The 20,226-nt window shown below is 35.3% G+C and overlaps 2 protein-coding genes across 2 annotated transcripts; both read left to right on the forward strand.

Moving 5' to 3' along the window:
* Positions 1–492: 492 nt before the first annotated feature.
* LOC115450180 lies at positions 493–6,117 on the forward strand. The gene is made up of 3 exons (XM_037443651.1): positions 493–651; positions 3,887–3,974; positions 5,865–6,117. Exons 1-3 carry the CDS (start codon positions 639–641, stop codon positions 6,100–6,102), a joined length of 339 nt encoding a protein of 112 aa, XP_037299548.1. The 5' UTR covers positions 493–638; the 3' UTR covers positions 6,103–6,117.
* Positions 6,118–12,885: 6,768 nt separating this feature from the next.
* LOC115450177 (serine hydrolase-like protein) lies at positions 12,886–19,123 on the forward strand. The gene is made up of 6 exons (XM_030178165.2): positions 12,886–13,165; positions 14,774–14,905; positions 16,248–16,385; positions 16,999–17,149; positions 18,109–18,243; positions 18,624–19,123. Exons 1-6 carry the CDS (start codon positions 13,105–13,107, stop codon positions 18,934–18,936), a joined length of 930 nt encoding a protein of 309 aa, XP_030034025.1. The 5' UTR covers positions 12,886–13,104; the 3' UTR covers positions 18,937–19,123.
* The last annotated feature ends 1,103 nt before the right edge of the window (positions 19,124–20,226 follow it).

Raw genomic sequence — 20,226 nt, forward strand, 5'->3', positions numbered from 1 at the left:
TGCACCAGTCGTAAACTGGCTTCCGCGTTTATAATGATAGTTTTAGAGATACGCATTGCCTTCAATTATCGATAAAATTCGAATGAAAATATGCGCATCGATAATATTTCATTTTATGTTGTTATTTTTTAATAGTCTGTCATCATGTCCTCATATTTTATTAATTATGTGACTGTCGACAAATTTTGCTAATGAAGAGTGTAGAGAAAATGATTTTTTTAAAATTGTAGATTATTTAAAAATATACTGTCTTAGTAGAAATTTAAAAGAAGACCTACGAGTTTTATTTACCACTAAGTAGGCAATCCAGCAAGCGAATTACTAATTAATTAATTATTAATTACAGCTGATGCTGTCAATCAAAACCATTTGGTCAACGGTCACCAATTTCAAAAATCATTTAAAACCTTTATGCTAATACCACTATAAAATTTCCGAAACATTTTTATCGACAACACATCGCATCACTAGCATTTAAACGTTGGACTCGGCTATCGAGTCATTTTGTTTACTCACAACGCTCGCGTAAGACGGCGATCAAAACAAAAACAATATTCTCATAATGTGTTTACATTGTTCGGTGAACAGACGTGATTAAATGTGTAATAATTGTAATTCGAATTAAATATTTTTAAATAATGGATAGAATCGGTAAGTTTTTTTTATTATTATAAGTGTCTTTTGGTTATTAAAACATCTCGAATTATTGTGTTTTTATCATAATTAAATTACTTCTAATTAAACATGCTTAAATACAAAAGTTAAAGGCAAATTACAGATTTTAAAAAGTACGCATACAAAAACTTTATTAGATAATTATACGAAGGCAAATATACGTTAATGATACTACAAAAATATAAGTTCAATAACCCAAAAATAATATAAATTAAAATATAACACTATGTTTTTTGTTGAAAAAGGTTCTAGCCCCCTTGTCATTGAATCAGAAATGTCAAGATGAGACCCTTGGGTCGCCCAATGTTTTCCCAATCTGGGAAGCTTTACGTCGGGTCGCAATATCAGTGACCTCAAAATAAGCACTCTACCCTCCCTGAGAGTGGGCGGTAGAGGTTGTTGTTCCTTGTTTTGAAAAACAAAAATATAGTTCAAGATTGGGTGCGATAGACTCCATATTCCTTGCCTTATTTCAAATTTTGATCGCTTTCACTCCAGCATCTTTAATGGCGCTGTTGAGTTGTACACCGTGGAGTTTAGAGTTTGAGTCTCATTTCGGGTAACGATTTCATTCGTCCATGTCGGAGGGAGAGATAATTAAGGACAGGATTAAAAAGCGTTGCAACTTAAAATAAATCTTAAATCTTTGGTTGACCACTTACAACCAAAAGGCAATACAAAATTAATTATTTAAATACATATTTGATGATGATTTCACCATACTAAGAAGTTTGTATAATTTTAAAAGACTGCTACAATGTTGGTACCTCAATTCCAAAGAATATAGTATAATGTATTAATTTGTAAACCTAATAGTAAAGACGTGTACAAATACTTGGTAGTCCTTGTTAAGCACGTTGAGCAGACGGTGTGCGCGATTTGACATAATATGTATAACTAGTCCGCGTAAAAAAAGGTTTTCCGGGATAAAAGTCCCGCTTTACATTTTCCCGGGATAAAATATATTCTGTATTTTAAGTTAAACCTCCAGTAATACATCGGTGAAAACTGCGTTGAATTCCCTACAACAGATTTAGTGTGATCGGTGTGCAAACATACAATCAGAAAAAAAATCTAAAACCTATTATTCTGGCGTCTGTTGTTCTAATAAAGGCCCCCAATATTGTTTTAATATCTATAAAGTACAAACATCGTCCCATTACAATTTTATTATATGTTATAAATATTATAAATTCGTTAGCCGAGTTTCAACTATTGTTTGACTGCCAGCAATTATTATCGCGATAAAAAATAGCACACGTATAGCTAATGAGTTTATCCTATAATACGGAATAAAAATACACGATAATTATGATTTAAAATTTAGCTCAGTTGGTAATTGAACTTCTGAGACGAAGGTAGCACATTCAACGAGGTACATATAAAACTTAAAATTTTGAAAAGATCTTAGTCAATTATGAATTGCTTTACCGGTGAAGGAAAGCACCGAATGAAACCCTACATGAGACATCCAGGCCAGCGAGGTGGATTAATATATAAACCCTCCTAGTGGTAGAGGAGGTCCGTGCCCAGCAGTGGGACAGTATATAATATTCTGGGATGTTAACTAGGTATATAATAATACACAATTATAAGTGGCGAAAGCCTAGTTGGTTGCGGAACGGACTGCCGAGACGAATCTCCGCGGGCTCAATCCCAAGGGCACGTATCTCTGACTTTTCTAAAGTTATGTGTGATTTTTTGTAGATTATCGCTTGCTTAACGGTGAAGGAAAACATCGTAAGGAAATCTGCATACCTAAGAAGTTCTCTATAAGAATTTTTTAATTTTTAAATTTCTCACTAAGCCACCCTGATAGACTAAGGCCTGATACCTCTCAGTAGTAAAGCCTCTACCTAGGGCTGGTATTATTTAATCACACCTATTTCCCTTTTTAGAGAAGGTAGGCTACCTTTGTCAGTTCTCAGATAATAACGAGTAAGACTATGTCTACTTACCGAGCAAATTCCAGACCCTATCATGAGCCAAATCCGATCATGCTTTCGGTCTGTGATGGAATTGTGATGACCGATAATACTGACGATAATATTATCTATATTAATGCGAAAATGTTTATGGATATATGTTACTCAATCACGCCAGAACGTCTGAACGGACCTGGATGTAATTTAGTACAGAGATATAGAGACTTTCCCGCTCTCACACCCACCACTACAACTCCTGTAAGCCAGGATCAGCAGTGGCACGCATTTTATCACACCTAACGGTGAAGCCCGGCGAGTCTCAGGGAAAAACTAATTTGTCATTATCCCGCAACGAAATTAATCAAATAGAAAAATAGGGAGCAGTTGGAAATGTTAATTGTCTACTTCTCTCCATATCAAAACGGGAGATAAAATAATGTACAAAGATATAGTCTGGGATAGCGTATAGGCTTTCTATCCCAAGTAAATATATATCATACCTTTATCCTGGAAGATCTTTCTCACGCAAGCGGAGACGCGAGCTAAACCTAGTCTTTAATAACAAAGATATCCGAAGCTAGGCAAACGACCTTTAACAAAGAAAGTGATAATAATGATAAGCGAACTTAAATAATAAACTATAATCTTAAAAATACTGATAAGACAATATTTAATGTCACCTCTCCGAATATCTGAGAAAGAAAGATGGATTATATTTGAAACAAACAATTTAGAGAGGTGCACAAATATGCTATAATATTGTGCTAATAATAAGACTCTTCATTTAGCTCCTTACTGCAGTAGAGGCTCACCGATACAACGGATCTGAATCACAAACAAACTACAATGCCATAATGATGTCAGCCCTGTATTATATACTATCCCGCTGGTAGGTATGGGGCTCCTCTACTGCTGAGAGGAATTAGGCCTTAGTCGACTACGCTGGCCTAATGCGGGTTGGCAGACTTCACACACCCTCAAAATTTCTTATAGAGAACTCCCCAGGTATGCAAGTTTCTTCACGATATTTTCCTTCACCGTTAAAGCAAGCGATAATTCACAAAGAATACACAGTCCTTGGATTTTGAACGTGCAGTCATTCGTCTTTGCATTCCGGTCATTTTCCATCTAGGCCATCATCATTTGGACGTGATGCTATGTCTAAATGCATGGGTTATTCTCGCTCAGATCGTATTGAACAGAAAATATGCTCAACTACTGATGCATTAACTTCTGCTTACCCTTTGCAGACATGCGTGACTTATGCTATGCCATTACGTTTTCAGGTTCGAGAGGATGTAACGTCAGCAGCTTGGACACCATGTACACAGATTTTGACGGCTGGACCAGAAGATTTACACAGATGTATAGAAGGTGATATTTCGTCATAAGAGTACAAAATAACTAGTTTTTTTTAGACATGCACGGCAGTGACCTCACTGCACCTGATGCTAAGTGAAGTGGGATCCAATAAAATGTCGACTGACGAGAGACGATTACCCTTCGACAGTCAACACAATTATGCCGGTCTGTTGGAACTGGATACACACTGGCTGATCCCGGAACGCGACACACGTGAGCCATTATGGCGGGTTTTAACACCTTCATACGGTGATCGCTGTCCGGGAGATATGATATATATCCGACCACCAGCAACAATAGTTAACAGCAATTTGTAGGATGAACAGAGCTGGAATTTGAAAATACTTGTACTCGACTGTCTTAGTGGCGTAGATGTATTGCGCGCGCTATGACTGCCGTTCTGAGCTCTAGGGTTCGCAGCTCGGGTCGGGCAAAGTTATATTGAGTTTTCCTACTCCAAAACTAACCAAGATATGGCAATCGTTAGGTCAAATTATCAAACTGATTGCATGAGTGGACAATTTTTATTAAATATTTGACCGTGTACATATGCATACACGACCTATTTATTAACTAATGACATATTTCTTAAAAGAAAGAAATTGTGAGCAAACCTGCTTACCTTAGAAGTTCTCTATAAGAATTTTGAAGGTATGTGAAGTCTACCAATCCGGACTAGGCCAGCGTGGAGGACAATGGCCTAATCCCTCTCAGTAGTAGAGGAGGCTCGTGCAGTAGTGAGACAGTATATAAAACAAGGCTGATATTATTATTATTTATTATAATTGTTACAATAACTCAATATTCCATACTGATTAAACTGAAATATTTACTAATATGTATGTTGGTTTTTAAGTAATTTTTAAACCATCTGTGTTAATTATTGCAACCGTCGATTTTCTAATGGAATGCCAAAGGTGTCTTCGGGGTCAAATATAAATTAATATTCTAGGTAATAACCTTGAGCCAATGAAACAAGTGTATGTAATATATAAAACGTATTGTCGTACCATAACAGCAACAATGTGCTAGAACTTTCACACACACACACACACACACACACACCCACACACATCATGGATTTATCCCCGAAGGTGTTTGCAGAGGCGCAACCAGGGCACTCACTTTTCGTCAAGTGTATGTCATCCCATGATGTGATAGGGAGCGAGCCTATCGCCATATCGGACATAAATTCTAGACTCCGGTTTAATACTAAGCAGAAAACCCCAAATATTCTTTGCCCGACCAGGGATTCGAACCCAGGACCTCAGAGCGCTGCCGTACCGCGCATAAAACTACGCCACTGAGGCAGTCACTAGCACTATTGCTTGTGTTTAATGAGATATATCCTACTACCGCTTGCACAATGCACATATTGACATAATGCCAATATCTAGCCAGACTTAAATATAATTTATATGATTTGCATATTATATAAGTGTATGTTATGTAATTGGCACACTATCGGCTTAGTGCCGGTTTGTCACCTGAGCAGCGGTTAGCTTACTCTACGTGTAACCTTAGAAACAAAGAATAAAAAATCCGCCGATTTTAATAGTTTCGTTAGTAAGATTGTAAAAAATGGTCCTTCAAGGCGACGAGGCCTCGGTCAGTTACCCGGTTCGCTTCCCAAAAGCCGCCTTCACACCTGGGTCCCTCATTGAAAATCAGCGCTACAGTATAAGTTAGGCTGTTCTGCAATAAGAAGCTGAATAAGGGTTCCCATTGTTGGCAAAATATGATACATTCGTGTTACATTTTTAATTATACTTGTCATTTTTTGTCTCAACTATGAAACCTTCTTTCTTTCTTTAAAGGTAGATTTACAAATACATTTTGTAAATTACTTATTAAATTACTTATTAAATTCCTCATTAACATAAAGTTCTTTTTTCATTTCAGGTCGACACATTTCCCCGCAGAAACTAGAACGACCATAGACAAAGCGGAATGCATCGACAACCGATTAATATTACTTAATATCCATAATATTTTATTGAATGGACCGAAGAAGCCGCATAACGAAATATATTCAAATGATTATTTATACCACACCGTATTCAGATTTGTAAATGACAATCAAAAGAAAGTATACATATGTAAATTGTGTCTTTTTGTTTTTCTTTCATCTCATTTTTAAACAGTGTCATTTTGACATTGCTTAGGTACTAAACTAAACCTACTTTATGTTATTTTATGTTTACTTTCCGTATTTCCAAAAACTAATTGGTTTGGAAATAACTCTACAATAAGTTACATGAACCATAGATGTAAAATAAAAAAGTGTAAGTTTCCTAAAAAGTAAATATTACTAAAAATTAAAATTGATTTTTCGCGGCTAATGCCATTACTACCACTCTAAGAGAATTCATCGCAACGGCAACATCACACATTCAGTGAAAAATACACACACGCCCCCTATTCGCAGTAAACTACAAAATGATAGAAGAATCAGAAAAGTAAAACCGATATATTTGGTGAAAATATTCGTTATTCATGGATGATTTTTGGCACAACGTTAAAGGTGAAGACGAGTATGTGGTTTCATTTATGTACGCAATGGCAGACAAATGACGAGACGGGCGACCTTCTCGCCTGATGGTAAGCGACAGGACCGCCCATAATAGCTATATTACCAACAAAACCCGAACTTTAAATTAAAAAGTATTGTTTACCTGTTACTGTAAAAGCAATGGCGTTTCCATCTTAAAATGTATACCTACTAAGATTTTAAGTTTAGTGTCCAGCAATTATATTTACCTCTTTACGAAGTCCATCATACCGGAACGCAACCCTACTGCTGCTACTGCTACTGACTCTCTCATACAAGATCTATCACCTATTACCTTATTATCATAAATATATATGCTTTGGATATATATGCGTGTGTGTATGAATACGAATTATCGAATTTTCTTCTTCAGCTATCGTAATCCCACTTATTACTTGTGATAAAGTAAAATAAATATAAAGATAAATTGTATCATAATATATTATTCTTACATTAAACAAATACTTGTCTAAAAATAAATTATTTGCACGTAATCATAATACATGTAATTTTATGTGACCAACGCCATCTAGCGACAACATTATGGTAAAGAGAGATGTTTCACCTTATCTAAGTCGTTCCAGAATCTAACAATCCCAATTTGAACTTAGTTTTCTCATAATTTATTTCAGAATCATATTGACACGAACCCGTGAAGAATTACTTTGTGTAACATTTCGTGTGAAAGTAGAGTTCCATAATTATCTATAGTTTTACGTCGTTATATGTAAAATTTCCAAGATCTAAACAGATCCTTGTCTTCACTATAAGCCGGCAGCGCATCAAAAATTTCTTTTGGTTCATGATCTAACAGATATTACATAAAAGTCATTGGACTCTGATTGCTATGCTATTTAAAAAAATAAAAGTATGCATAATAAAGCAGGCTGGTTGAACGCTGTTCCTTTTTCAAATATCGTGACGCATTTTCGAATCGATAAGTTGCAAATCATAACGATTCTAAAGAAAATACTTAAGGTGGTAGCTCAAGGTCCATTTTCATACATTTTGTTTCGGCTTTAATCTGGGTAACTAAACAAGTATTGGCAAGTAAAGAATTTAAATTCACGTCTAGTTAGTGATTAGTTCTCGCAGTTGAAGAAAAACGTAAAATAATTAATAATCATGGATATTTCGGCCTTTAAAATTTAATATGACGAAATTTTAAAGGCCGAAATATCCATGATTATTAATTATTTTTACATTTTTCTTTCAACTGCGAGAACTAATCACTAACTAGACGTGAATTTAAATTCTTTACTTGCCAATACTTGTTTAGTTACCCAGATTAAAGCCGAAACAAAATGTATGAAAATGGACCTTGAGCTACCATCTTAACGCTGCCATTGTGAATAGACTTTGTAGTCTAATAATGTTTTAAATAGAAACATCACAAATTAAAGCATGTCCAGGAAAATGAACAATCTGCTTTGGCAGCGACACCTTCATATTTTAACACGACATGGCGAGGGTTTTTATTTTTCTGGTAAGGCAATAGTAACGTGCACGAACTATAGGTGGCAGCACAAAACTGATACAAGGGCCACAGTGTGGATAAAAAAAGTAACTCTCCAGACCTATAATTTGTTTAAATTGTTTGATTGTTGTTTAATCTGATAAAAAATATAAAATATGGTTTCCAAGTGATTATTATTAAAAGGTAGCATGTTCAGAATATGATTTTTGGATGGAAGTAGGCAAAAACATGTGATTATTTTCACCTAACTACAGACTTGTTTGAATTTAATATTAACTATAAAATTTATTTTTACAAACTACTTTGTGAGATATTTTCTAAGGCATTTGAAACTCATATTTACCTGTATGATATTATGTTTTTTATAACATTTATTTTACGACAATGCCAAGCATTGATAGGGTAAAAGATTCATATTGCGCCACTAGATGGCAGTGCTTCCGTCATATACGTTCCCTATCTTTAAATTTAATTCATTGATGTCAACATTTACCGTTAGATTCGTTTAAAATATCACCTCAGTGCAAGTTTATTTTCCGACGGAAGTTTTATGCTATTAATTTAAGTATAACTCCCTACTAGATGGCGGAGTCACGATCGGCTGGGTTTCAGCACGTATCACGATGCTCAAGGTGGCCATCGAGGGTTGGGAGGTCGTAGGCGAGCTGGCCGGACTACCAATTGTATGCCATGTCCAAACTCGGACGACACACTCCACGTAATTATTTCGACTCCGATCCCACCGCTGAAGTTCGCAATTCCAGATTCCCGAACCAGTGAATATCGCTCAGGATATGGCTAGAGAGGATTCAAGCAACGTGCCAATTCCACCGTCACGGTGATTGGTCGTCATCAGACCCATGCAACCAAACTAAACGCGTTGGCACAGCATATTGGGAAGAGATTTCTTAGAGAAAGAACACGAAGAGGATTTGTAAAAAAAAAATTTAGATATGTTTACTGGTGCTATGTCTCTTACATGTGAGAGTCCGCCTGGGTAGGTATCACCGCAATATCTATTTCTGCCGCCTAGGATCAGTGTGTAGTCACTGTTATGTTCCGGTTTAAAGGACATTGTAGCCAGTGTAACTACTGGGCATAATAGGACTTAACATCTTATGTCTCAGGATGGCGAGCGCACTGGAATACCAAACAATACTTTGCTTTCAAGGTGTTGGATTCTGTTTCAATTGTTTATGGCCGGTCGTATCGCTTACTACCAGGCGAACGGCAAGCTCGTTTCGGCATTCAAAGCAATAAACAATAAATGTAAGATAATATTTTTGTTACTTACACCGTTATGCTATTATTTATGGAACAGCGATATATTTTTTTTATTTGTGATCTGAACAGAAAACAATCGCGTCACTGTTGTAATTTTTGATAAGAATATCTATTTTCTTATCGTGACGCAGTTGCAGCGCTTATCAGACGCACGATTAGCTCCTCTCCACATAAATTTAGTTTAATAAAATAATGAACCTAAGTAAGGTCAGGTGGGGCAAGTGCGCCGACGGGGTAAGTGCACCTGCCCTAAAAAAATCGAGAACTATTGATGTTATACAATTACCGCAATCTTACATCTATACTACTAACTGAAATACAGTTCCACTAAAAAACATAAATGGCTCTGTTCATTTTAATGCGATTTATTCGCCATTTTATTTTAAGTATCATTTAGACCTGTAAACAGAGATGACCCCGTGAAAGTTAACATCAAATACTTCAAGACTCTAATATTAATACCTAAATATAGCAAAAGAAATTGTAAAATGTTTTGAAGCCCTGATTTACAAATATATGGCGCACTTGCCCCAAATTTGATTTGACAGCCATAGTTTGTTATAATATTGAGTGATTAAAAATTATCCAAGAGCACTGCGAGTAAAACCTATTTCTCTATGGACTAAAATGAGTGTTTTCTTTATAATGTTTCATATTGGCGTTTTTTTGTACACAGGCGCACTTACCCCATTTCGGGAGGCAAGTGCGCCTACTTCCATTTTTTTTACTTTGAGCAATATATTATTAACTAGCTTCCGCTCGCAGCTTCGCCCGCGTGGATTTCGGACTTCAAAAATGGAAGGGGTGCTCAATTTGTCGGGATGTTTTTTTAATGTATGGTGGTATGCAGGTGGTCCGATTGTCCGGTCAGGGTCTGATGATGGGATCCTGGTGAAATCGAAGGAATCTTATAGCATGATTCAGTATTCACGCATGATGGCTTATTATTAGCGTATTTCATGTATAACTTTGGTGTTTCTATACCGATTTCTATGATTCTTTTTTATGAAATATTTAATAATGTTACCTTTTTTAATTAGGGATGACTGAGAGTGTTATAAACGTAAGAGTAGACAAATATAATAAGAATGCTTCGAACTGCTAAGCTATCGGGAGTTACACGTGTTATTGTGAGTCAACCATAAAAGATAGACATAATATGCTGTCGTGGGATATATTTTACATAATTTTAAGGAGAACATTTCCGTCATACATGATTTCTGTGTAGCTTTAACCATTAAGGTTGCACACGCGACGGAAGATTAAAAAATGGAGTAACTTCTCCCGTTTTCCCAACATTTCCCTTCACTGCTCTGCTCCTATTAATTGTAGCGTGATGAAAAGTGTACTATAACCAGCACAGGAGTATGACAAATAATTGTACCAAGTTTCGTTAAAATCCGTCGAGTAGTTTTTGTTTCTATAACGGTTATACAGACAGACAGACAGACAAAAATTTTACTAATTGCATTTTTGGCATCAGTATCGATCCCTAATCACCCCCTGATAGTTATTTTGGAAATATATTTCATGTACAGAATTGACCTCTCTACAGATTTATTATAAGTATAGATATAGATAGATATAGATATAGATTTATGGTCCGATTTCCTTGAATGGCTATAGGTTGTTATCACAAAATACCAAATATTCTTAAATTAATAAAATTAAATTCTTAAGTCAGCACAAAAAGAAATTATTTTCCATTGAATCCAGCTATGAAAATTTTATGGCGCACTTCCCCCGACTGAACTTATGTTGTTAAAAGTAAAAAAGCAAAGTAATATAAATAATTACTTGTTTTGTTATAACTCTGTATTGTGATCAGTTTAGTTTAAAAAAATTATGTACTGCTAAAAGTAAAAAAAAATTAAAAGCAATGTAAGTAATATGAATAATTACTTGTATTGTAACCAATGGTTGTAACTATTATTGTGGCCTGATTCTCTCACAGATTAAGAACCAATAAACATTTATCTTCGGTTGTTATCATAATTAGATACGATTTGAACATTGCTCATCTGAGTCAGAATTTTATTTTAACAAATAAAGCGTCTTTCATGTTTTAAAAAAGGGTATGTAGCAGTTTTCTAAATTAATTATATGCAAAATCTATAATATATCGCTAAATGTCTTGCTCAGCGCAAATCTCGAGACCAGTTGAACCGATTTCGCTAATTCTCTTTTTATAATATTCCGTGAAATACAATGTTGGTTTTTAAGGAGAGAATTTTTTTAAAAATTACCTTAAAAAGTCTAATAACAACACTTTTCTATATTAATAATAATAATATCAGACCTGTATTATATACTTGCGCACTGCTGAGCACGAGCCTCCTCTACTACTGAGAGGGATTAGGCCTTAGTCCACCACGCTGGCTTAGTGCGGATTGGTAGACTTCACACACCTTCGAAATTCCTATAGAGGACTTCTCAGATGTGCAAGTTTCCTCACGATGTTTTCCTTCACCGTTAAAACGAACGATAAATTCACAAAGAATACACACAAGATTTTTAGAAAAGTCAGAGATGTGTGCCCTTGGGATTTGAACCTGCGGACATTCGTCTTGGGAGTCCGTTCCACACCCAACTAGGCTATCGCCGCTTTTCTATATTCCCATACCAAAATTCGTAATATTACTTATATGTCAATTTGAACTTGAATACCATACCATAAAGTTTAAGTGTTAGTGGAGGGGTTCCGCGAAGGCAAAACAATTGAGTGACGTTTGTATCGTATAAATATTAATGTCAATATTTGTCTAGCTTTGTTAGTATAATTTAAAATACCTACTGTATAGGTATTTCACCTACCTAACATATTAGGTATGTAGCCTTGTAGGTAAGTAATGAATATACAAGTATTTAAGGCGAATTACAGAGTGATGATTTCTTATGTTTACGCGAATGTTGGAAATAAAACAATTTTCTGGAATATTTCGCGGTTTTTTATATTATGATTTTCTCCCAACGAATTTTCATTAGTACGCATCATTAAGAACATTTTATGGAAAATTCGTTAGACGACTAACTTCATACGATACTAAAACCGATTGTGCTAATTAGCTCAATTTTAGCATGCCACTAGAAGACCGTTTATGATGCATCTGAATAACTAACTTGGGAGTCTTCACTTTACTAAGTGAACTATAGGTCAACCTATTGGACGCAACTTTATATCAAGACAAATTTTATTTTACGATTGAAATAAATAAATAAGAAACTGTTTATTGCCTAATAATCTGGTTACATTAATTATTATAATGTACAGTAAAATTGAAGAACTATAAGGCAAAAGGAAGCGGGTCAGCTCATGCTGACCAGGACAGTAGTTCCGAGACAGCCAGCCTCTCCTATACTTACTTACGAATCATCATCTTAACCATATAAGAAACATGTTTTATTATCGCATCGTTTATAAGTAAAATGGAAGCGTAAACGTTTGGATTTCCCGCCAAAATGATTTATGGCACCTTTGGAACAATATAAACGATATAAATCGGCTATTCACAAAGATAATATTATTATATCAATAATTATCTAAGAAGTCGTTGATACGTATTACCCGCCTAATTTGCAATGTGTACATTGTATAAAACAAATACTGTTCTCACGGTCATATCATTCGTGACGCGTGTAAGTTTGACAATATTATTATTCCGCACTGAGACATGGCTCGCGTTGTTGCATTTAAAAAAACGCCATAAATTATCGATATTGAAATTATGTATTACGAATGTATTATAATATTGCCTATATTGTTTAGGTTTCTGTGACGGAATTAACAATAATAGTGTGTTCATCCAGTGTTGTTTTTACAAAGTGAGGTTATGTCAAAAATGAAGGACACAAAAGAATGGACTGTGAATGCTCCGTGGGGTAGAGTTGCCAGTAAGTTGTTTTAATTAAGTGTTACCTACCCAAAAAATTATTATATTACTTATTGGTTTCTTTATAGCTCAAAGTTGTTTGTATACCTATACTACCAACTTGTTATTGCTACGTTTTTCAATGGTAGACTTATATATTCAAATAAATTTTATTTATTTTTGACGCTTTTTCTATTTAATGGTATTCTTTAGTGTTGATTCTGATGTTTTATACCGTCCGTACTTTTTAAATATTTTTTTACACTATTTTACAATTTTCTATCAACATAATACTACCTACAGAGTTAAATAAAATATATTTATTGACTGATATGACGTAATCGGTATAGTAAAAACATGAGCCAAAGTTCACAACTTGTAATAACATACTTACTTAAACACTAAAAAACGTTTAATTCAAGGCCAAATTTAATATTGCCGCTCGATGGCATAGTTGTATTGTGCCTTATCAGCTGGCGACACGCGTTGTCGGGTTCAATTCCCGGGTCGGAGAGTATTAGTAGATTGTTTTTATTTCACATCAGCTCATGCCTAGTAATCTTGAATTCGTACCCAATATAGCAATGGACCCGCCTCCTATCAAATTAAATATTTTAACTAGCATTAGGTACTTATGTCAAAATTTCATAAAAATCTAACGAAAATCCAAATTCCAAAAATCTTCACAATTATTCACACCTATTATATTAGTAAGGTTTACGATAAAATGGTAATAGAACGGTGTGCCGAGACGAAGGTACACAGGTTCAAAATTCCTAGCACGTACTCTGACTTTTCAACATTACATATGTATAAGTATTATTTATCAATATTTTTTTGCGTTATGGTGAAAAAATAAGAGATATTATAAATAGCGGTCTTAAGTAACACGAAGCTCCGGTTGGCAGATGTTTGCAAAATCTTCATTCCCACTTACCGAAGAAGTGTGATTTTTTCTTTTTGTATTTGCAAACGCAAGGCCCCTTAAAGCAGGAGGCCCTGGATGGTAAATTATAATCACTTCTTATATTTACGCTTGTTTTCGGTTTTTTAACTCTAATTATGCTGATTCGAACACTCCTGCGCGCGCAATGTGCTTCAAAGGGTACAAAGTCTTTTCTTGACGTATTAATATACAAAATAAATATCAAGAAAAAGTCGTTACAGCGTTGTGTTTTGCTTTGCACCACATCACAACATTATGCTGAGTGGTCACAGGTCACAGCCGCGACCAGCCATTTTTAATTATTATTTTTTATTATTATTTGTAATTAAGGTACATTGTGTTTGTTTATGTTGCGAGTGTGACTAATAAATAGTTTTTCTTACTTTCTATTTTCATTTTACACGCCCTAATGCGACTACTAGTACTCTAATATAATTAGTTGCAGAGGCAATATCATACTTCTAGCCAGAAATACACTCATGCACACGCCATTTTTCCTCTAAACAGCAAAATTATCAATAAATCAAAAAACTAAAACCGTCATTTTTTGAGAAACTATTCGTTATTCATGGCCGATTTTTGGCAATGTTAGGAGAGGTAAAGACGAGTATGTAATTTAATTTATTAACGCAATTTCAAAACGACCCTGTCTATTAAAATATAACGTACATTTTTCTGTTTCAGTGATATCATGGGGGGACGCTGCAAATTCTCCAGTTCTACTGGTGCATGGTTACGCGGACACTGCAGCCACCTTCATACCCCTGGTAAAGGAGTTACCTAACGATCATTACTACGTGGCCTTTGATATGCCTGGTGGGTATTCTAATCTATCTATACTTATAATAAATCTGTAGAGAGGTCAATTCTGTACATGAAATATATTTCCAAAATAATAACTATCAGGGGGTGATTAGGGATCGATACTGATGCCAAAAATGCAATTAGTAAAATTTTTGTCTGTCTGTCTGTCTGTCTGTCTGTATAACCGTTATAGAAACAAAAACTACTCGACGGATTTTAACGAAACTTGGTACAATTATTTGTCATACTCCTGTGCTGGTTATAGTATACTTTTCATCACGCTACAATTAATAGGAGCAGAGCAGTGAAGGGAAATGTTGGGAAAACGGGAGAAGTTACTCCATTTTTTAAGCTTCCGTCGCGTGTGCAACCTTAATGGTTAAAGCTACACAGAAATCATGTATGACGGAAATGTTCTCCTTAAAATTATGTAAAAAATATCCCACGACAGCATATGTCTATCTTTTATGGTTGACTCACAATAACACGTGTAACTCCCGATAGCTTAGCAGTTCGAAGCTTTCTCATTATATTTGTCTACTCTTACGTTTATAACACTCTCAGTCATCCCTAATTAAAAAAGTTAACATTATTAAATAATCCATAAAAGAGAATCATAGAAATCGGTATAGAAACACCAAAGTTATACATGAAATACGCTAATAATAAGCCATCATGCGTGAATACTGAATCATGCTATAAGGATTATTTTTGTATATATATAAGGTCGCGAACGTACAGGCAGGCGGTTTGCTTGGCACCTAGAGGCTAGCGAATCACCTAGCGAGTAGCTTCGTAAAACGAACATTCTCGAACGTTCGCGACCGGCTCCATTTTTGAAGACCGAAATTCACGCGGGCGAAGCTGCGAGCGGAAGCTAGTTTAGAATAATTCTATGACGAAGATTTTAAACTTTTTATATTAATGAATGACGAAACAAAGGAGACGCTGGCTGTAATAAAAAAAGAATAGAGCGTCTTTTTAGAGGGTAGGTATCTTAAAATATCTAACAATGGACATTCCATAATAATATTACCTACTTTATAGTCCGTTCGGAAAGAGAACAGTCGTGGGATTTGAGTCGCTACTATGCTTAATTACTTTTTTTGTTTAATTGTAGTATATTTCTATACACAAATCCCTAAAATAACACGCAAGGTCATTTATAACAAAGCAATACGACATGAAAAATTAGTAACATTTACCAAATGGCGGGAACGGGTTGCTATGTAAAAATCGAAAGTCAGTTCACTTTTCGGCCACGACTGTTCTCTTTCTGAACACACTGTAGGTATCTGAATATATCTAACATTGGACAATCCACAATATTATTACTTTACTATGTTTATTTTAGGTCACGGGAAATCCGATCCGTTCCCACCCGGCGTGGTGGCGACACAGCTGAGCATCGTCGAGGTCATCAGGCTCGTGGTAGATGACATGCGATGGGAGAGTTTCGTCTACATAGCACATTCGATGGGAGCTGTTATTGGTAATAATATTATTTGACTTCTCGGTAGATAGGTACTCTCACTGAGGGCCTTAACCGATGCGTTACTCCGTGTGAAACAACAACAAAATTGATGTGAGGTCCTGGACGGAGCCAAAAATTCTTTCAGTTTTTAATAGGTTCGTAAGTATGTTAAAAATGTCCTCCAAGGCACTACGCGAGGCCCTGGGTGCTTGCCTGGTTGGCCCCACCCTAATGCTGCTACTATGTAGCAGTGATCATTAAAAGTTGTAACTCTTAATTTAAGTTATTAAAAATAAACTCTTAATATCTTTAACAATTATTATTTTATAAACATTAACATCACTGTAATTGCTAAGGCGTTAAAGATTCAAATGTAGACTTTTATTCAAAATACCCGTGAGTTTAGATTTGTCTGAGGATGTAAAAAGTATTTTGTACCTATAATTACGTCTATTAGCTAAGTTAGGTTCCAGATGGGACCTTATTCACACGATTATTTTGAGTCTAACATCATGCGATTGTCGATGCACTTAATCATAAAGAAGAGAGAAGTATCCATTATATTCTAACAAGCAGTAGACTTAACTGCCTCTATGGCCATTACCCCATAATACGAAGAAAATATTTGCAGGACTGTTCTACAACTACGTATATCCCGACAGGATATCAAAGATGGTGCTCCTGGACCCTGGCCCGCCACTCTCCATGTATTATTTCATCCATTACAACCCGAAAGAAGTTTACCACTATATCTACAACAGATATTACGATGACTACAAAAGGTATGACATCTTGTACAGTCAGAAAAATAGCTGAACTAAATTAAAACTTAAAAACTTCTACAAATATTCATTCTTCTTTATTTTATATAAAGTAAAGTCTGACTTATATTTTAGTGAAGTAAATATTATGATAGTTTATAGTTTATATGATGACTAAAGAAAGACGATTTGAAATTTTGAATTTGTTCAGCTATTTTTGTGTTTGACTGTAAAATCTAAGTCAATGAGTTCGAATGTAGAGTCGGGCAAAGATATTTTGGGATGTTCTGTAGCACCAGCCTGGGGACTGGTATTTGAGCCCAATATGGTTAAGTGCAGTAAAGGAGAATTTAAATGGGACAAATGTTGATATTTGTTGGTATTACTGTTCCTAAAACAATATAAATGGCGATAACCTATTTGGGGGTGGAATGGACTGCCGGGACGAATGTCCGCAGGTACAAAACCTAAGAGCACACACCTTTGACTTTTCTTAAGTTATGTGCGTATTCTTTATGAATTATCGCTTGCTATAACGGTGAAAGAAAACATCGTGAGGAAACCTACATACCTGAGAAGTACTGTATAAGAATTTTGAGGAGCCTTCATAGGCTGCTAAGGCAAAAGTTATTCGTTGTGTAATCAATTCGAGCCGTGGTGATATATATTATCAAGCTGTGGCTTCGCATGTCAGCACACGTAGTTCTACTGAGGAAAGGCCAGGAGTAAACCAGATTGAACAAATCCACATGAGACAGAGACAAGCCCATAGTCATAGGCACAAAAAAATGTATTTATAAAAAAATACGTAATATTATCATCATCATCAGCCCGTTGCAGTCCACTGCTGCACAAAGACTTCTCCCAAGTACGCGACAGAGCCGCGTCTACTGCTTTATGCATCTAGTTGCTGCTGGCCTCTGTGTATAATACCTAATATCTATGTTAACAGATATAAATAATACGTTATATAATTACAGATACAACTCAAATACCCCAAAACTATACAGCTACGAAGACGCTGTGAACCTGACAGTGAGCAATAGGAACTTGACGACGGACCAAACTGAAGTGCTCCTGTCCAGGGCTTTGGTGCCCGTGGGGGACATGTATAGGTAGCAACCATTTTTGACACGGCATCCATTGATGCCATTATCAACAGCAAATGACTGGTAACGATAAAAGGGTTTCTTTTAAAGTTTTCTATACTGATCTATTGGATGCTGCCTGCATTTAGCGACTCCTGTGACTTATTAGATACACCTGGGCGGCGCCTACCCTACCCAAGACCCCCCCTCCCCCGCTCATAATAAAGTCCTCTATCTACCTATACGGCTATTAAAGCTGGCTCTTCGATTAAAACGCTCGTAATGGCAAAAAGACGATTTCGCCCCCAGAGACGGATAAGGTCCCACTGACGGTAAACAAAAATTCACAGAAAAATCCATCAAGCTGTTTTATTTCGATATGTTAATATTAAAATTATATATTTCAGGTTCTCAATGGAGCCCCGCATGAAATTCATATTAAACATACCCGTATCAGAAAAAACACTTCATAAGGTCGTAGCCCGAAACACTCAACCCACTCTGCTCCTAGAAGCTTCTAGAAACAATATCGTGGAACCGGCAAAGAGTTTTGTAAGGACTATTTTTGAAAAATGCCAGGGGTTACCGAATTACTGGAAAATTAGAATTAAAGGGGGTCATGATTTTCACATAACAGACCCAGCCGTGGTTGCGAAACATGTGAAAAGATTTTTAAATGGTAAAATTTGTGTAGCCAGTAATAAAAAATGTAAATTATAATACCCTTACTTCTTACCTATAACAGTGTTTTACTATGTCTGACTAGCTGATCTGGCGAACTTCGTACCGCCTAACAGTTGATTCTTTAATTATTTTTTTTTAAAACCTATTCTGCTATTCGGGGCACCGGGTCAGCTAGTAAGATAAAAAAACAAAAAAGAAAGCTGATAAGTCAACAATTACATTATGTCAAAAAATAAAAAATTAAAACAAAATTCTTTCCATCGTTTCATCTAACGTCTCTCCACAACACTTAAACTTTATGGTATAGTATTAAAGTACAAATTGACTTTTAAGTATTATTACGAATCTTTTGTATGGGAATATAGAAAAGTGTTGTTTTTAGACCATCCTCGTACTTCAAGGAATATTATAAAAAAAGAATTAGAGAAATCGGTTCAGCTGCTAGTATGTTGGTTAAAACTAAAAAAAAAGGCAAAGTAATATAAATAAATACTTGTATTGTTGTAACTCTGTATTGTGATCTCACATTTTAGTTTAATAAAATTAGGTACCTAAATATGTTGTTAAAAGTTAAAAACAAAGTAATATAAATGTTTACTTGCATTGTTGTAACTGTTGCTTGTGGACTGATTCTTTCACAGATTAAAATGCAATAAACATTTATCTTCAGTTATCATTATTAAGATTTGAACATTGCCCATCTGACTCAGAATTTTATTTTAGTAAATAATGCGTCTTTCATGTTTAAAAAATATCTAGGGATAATTTTCTAAAATGATACGCAAACTATTAATAATATTTCATCAACATTGTGGGCACAATTTAACATGCGTACTATGTAACAATTTTAATTACTGATTAAATACCTACCTAACATAGGTACGTAATTAACATAGAAGTATTTAAGGCGAATCACAGAATGATGAGTTCCTATGTTTATGCGAATGTTAGTTTTCTCCCGACGTTTCGTAGACTTTGCAGCATTCGTGGTCACGGAGGGGACTGACGTAATGGGCGTCCAAAAGAAAAAAGTACAATATTTACTAACATTTTAAGATTATATAAAATTTAAAATTTCTCACAGTATCTTGAAGTCTGGTGGCCGTTCTTTTGGGTTCCGATTTAATTAAATATAGAACAAGATATATAGAATCTTCCTTCTCCGTTGAAATTCGAATGATTTTTAATTTCAATAGCTTCGCGAATCATCCCTTTTTTTGGCCGATATAAGAGAGGCCATAGTTGCAATCTATCTTGTGTACACCCGGTTCTTGCAGAGATATATTATGGCACTTGATAGGTGGTAAAAAAATACAAATCTTCTTA

Source organism: Manduca sexta, chromosome 26 (assembly GCF_014839805.1).
Source record: "Manduca sexta isolate Smith_Timp_Sample1 chromosome 26, JHU_Msex_v1.0, whole genome shotgun sequence".
Lineage (NCBI taxonomy): Eukaryota > Metazoa > Arthropoda > Insecta > Lepidoptera > Sphingidae > Manduca > Manduca sexta.